Raw genomic sequence first — 3,016 nt, 5'->3', positions numbered from 1 at the left:
GCAAAAACACACGAGCGCGCGCACGCACCTGGTAACGATTGCATTGACTGGTAACGCTGCCACCAAACGTCGCCTTGAACGTCACCGTGTTGTCCGCCTGGCACAGCTGCACCCCCGGCCCCGCCGCCGGCGGTGCGCCGCCGCTCGTCCCGCTCGGCGCGAGCGCCGAGCCCGACTCGGACGCCTTGCCTGCGCCGCGCGCCGCGGGCGACGCGAACGACCCGAGCAGAGACGCGCACTCGCCGCCGTTCTTCTTGACAGGCGCATCCCCTAGGAAAGAGAAACGCTGGGACGCCGCGGGCGCGCGCTGCGGCGCGTCCCCCTTTGCGTCCTCCGCCGTGCCGCCGCCGGCCGCGGCGCCGGCGGACGCGCCGGAGATCACGACCAGGCCGGTCAAGATCCCGGGATCTGGGGTGCTGGTGGTCAACGAGTACTTGCAGCTGAGGGCGGCCGGCTTGGAAGGCGAAGGGGCGGCGGCGAGGATGACGTCACCATTGTCGTCGGTGGGGCAGCTGCGGGCGCGTCGTTTTGCATCGGGTTGTGAGGAGGGGGGGACTGTTCAGGAACGAAGGGTTGATTGTGCTACCAGCGACGTGAGAAAGGGGGTGGCAGCGGATTGCGCAGGGGACGAGGCGTCCTCTGCAGTGCTGGAGCCGACGGCGACGCCAGTGTCGGCGCCCTGCACCTCGACCCCCGGCCGCTCCGCTCTCGAAGCCGCCACCGGAGTGGCAATCATCCAACGACCGGCCCACCACCTCGCGAGGGCGCCGCACACCAAAGTGTCCGCAGCCCGCCCGCCGCGGCCCCGCCAACCGCCAGCGTCCGCGCCCCCGCCGTGGCCCCCGCGGCCCCCAGCAGAGCCCCCACCACTTGTAACAATCCTAACCCCACCTCGCGCTCTGTGGCAGGATGGCCTGGACCTCTGTCGGCCTCAGCGCCTCCACCCTCACGTCCTGCAGGACCCACGCCGTCGGCGTCGGGTTGCGCACTGTGATGGTCCCGCTCAGCTCGTAGCTCTCCCCCTGGGTAGTGCGCGTCGCCTGCAAAAAGCAGCAAAGCGTTTCCAGCAAATCGGGGATTGTCGTGTCAATCAGGGATCTCCGGGGAGCCGCGGTTGCGCGCACGGCGTGGAAGCGGTCGCGCGGGCCGCGAATGGGCGGGGCCGGACGGGAGCGGGGCGAGTGGCAGCCGTAGAGCCGCTGCGATGGCGCAGCTGCACGTGCAGCAGGCGGCGAAAGCAGGCAGCTGCCATCCAACAGCCACAACCATCCCAGCCGCACCACCAGAACGCCTTTCGATCGCCAAAGACTCGGCTACCAAACCCCAAACCCCACAAACCTTGTAGGTATAGGCTGCTGTCGCCGCCCCCTGCTGCGACCCCTTCTGTACCAGCAGCGCCCCGGGCGACACTGTGCCGTTTAGGGCCCAGCCGTACTGCCGCACTACTGCAAGCGACGGCGCGTCCAGCGTGGCAGTGGGGCCGGGGCGGGGGCAGCCCTCCACCGCGATGGATACGACTCCCAGGTCCGACACCTGGGGGGATGGATGGATTTCGGGTTTGGAGGCGTTGGGTCAGGGTTGAAAGCAAGCAGAATGGCTCAGGGCTGTGAGGGCACATGGGGAGCCGGGTCGCACGTGCATGCGGCTCAAACAGTGGCGCCTGGGCAGGCGCGGCGGCAGGCGAGCGGACGGCGAGTGCGGCGGCGGGCCCCGCGCGACTGCTGAAACCGGCCGGACGTCGACAAGCAAGGGACAGGGGCCGCGGCATGCAGATGCCCTGACCTGCGATGTGTCGCCTGCCAGCTCTATGAGGGTGGACACGAGGTTGGCGGCCTGCAGGGGAGGGCGGATATTCAAGTTTCAAACTCCAAGTCCAAAAATTTCGGGTCACGACAGCCCTTGATCGGGGAGGTGCAGCCTCCCACACCCCGAGCAAAAGCGGCCCCGGAAGCAGGGGCAGGTGTCACGACGCACAATGAGCTCCGCACTGCCGTCGACGTCGCACCAACGGCGTCGCGAGCCCGCCGAGACCCACCGTGTAGGTGCCGCAGGCGGTGCTGGAGAATGGCCCGAATTCGGCCTTATACGTATACGAGACGCTCCCGCACATCCGCTGGCTCGCCTCCTGGCCATCAAACGCGTCGGGCGCCTTTCCCCTGAAAGCCTTGACGCCCGCCGCAGCGGCCTTGCTGCTGCCGTTGGCGGAGATCGACTGGAGGGTCTTAGGGTTTATGGCGGACGGCACAACGATGGGCGTCTCCTCCTCCTGCCCGTCGAAAAAATTGTCGCTGACAAAGGCGCACGCGCCCGGCGTGCTCGACTGCAGCGCGGCCACGCCGGCGCCGCCGGCGCCGCCGCGCGGGACGGAGAGGGCGTCGCTCGTGTACGCGGCCCCGCCGGCGTCGCGCGCGCGCGCGAAGACGCGCAACGCGCCGGGCGGCGCTGGGATATTTGAGAACCGGCACGTGAGGCCGCCGCCGGGAGCGACGGCGCCGGTTGGCTTTGCCCCGTCGCACTGGAGCTGAGTCAGCTCCTGCTCCCGCGGCTGCCCGCCGGTATTGAGCGAGGCAATGAGTGACACGCCGCCGGACACGACCATGGGTGACGCGTCGTTGTTCTTGAGCGTAACCAGCCCGCTCAGCATCCCAGGGCCGGCGGCCGCGGTGAACGCCCTGACGGCGCCGCTCTCTGCGCCCGCCCAGCTGAGTAATCGGGCCGCTTGGGTGCGGGTGACCTGCACCTTGTACTGCACGCTGACCTTCTGGCTGTACTTCACGCGGTACGACGCCTTGTCGGGTGACACCTTGACGGACCAGCGGTACGGGGAGTCCGTGTCACCCGCGCCGGCGCCGTCGGAGATGCCGTCGGCGGGTGACGGCGTCAGCTGGAGGTTAAATACGGTTACGTCGACCTTGGACGGCGGCCCGCCCGCGGCCGGCGGCGGCGGCGACGCCGGCGGCGGTGCCGGCGGTGGGCTCGGCGGGTTCGGCGGGTTCGGCGGGTTCGGCGGTGCTGG

The 3,016-nt window shown here is 69.6% G+C and overlaps 1 protein-coding gene across 1 annotated transcript; it reads right to left on the bottom strand.

Annotated features, from left to right (window-relative positions):
* Window positions 1-891: 891 nt before the first annotated feature.
* On the bottom strand, window positions 892-2,644 carry MNEG_15723 (hypothetical protein; the record flags this gene model as incomplete). Its single annotated transcript, XM_014035806.1, has 4 exons — window positions 892-1,040; window positions 1,339-1,533; window positions 1,783-1,833; window positions 2,036-2,644. Coding segments are annotated over 4 exons (1,004 nt in total), but the record flags the coding sequence as incomplete, so codon positions are not given.
* Window positions 2,645-3,016: the final 372 nt, after the last annotated feature.

This window comes from Monoraphidium neglectum, assembly GCF_000611645.1.
Source record: "Monoraphidium neglectum strain SAG 48.87 unplaced genomic scaffold scaffold05599, whole genome shotgun sequence".
NCBI classification, from domain to species: Eukaryota; Viridiplantae; Chlorophyta; class Chlorophyceae; order Sphaeropleales; family Selenastraceae; genus Monoraphidium; species Monoraphidium neglectum.
The sequence above is the reverse complement of the archived record's forward strand: the minus strand, read 5'-3'. Positions and strand labels throughout refer to the sequence as shown.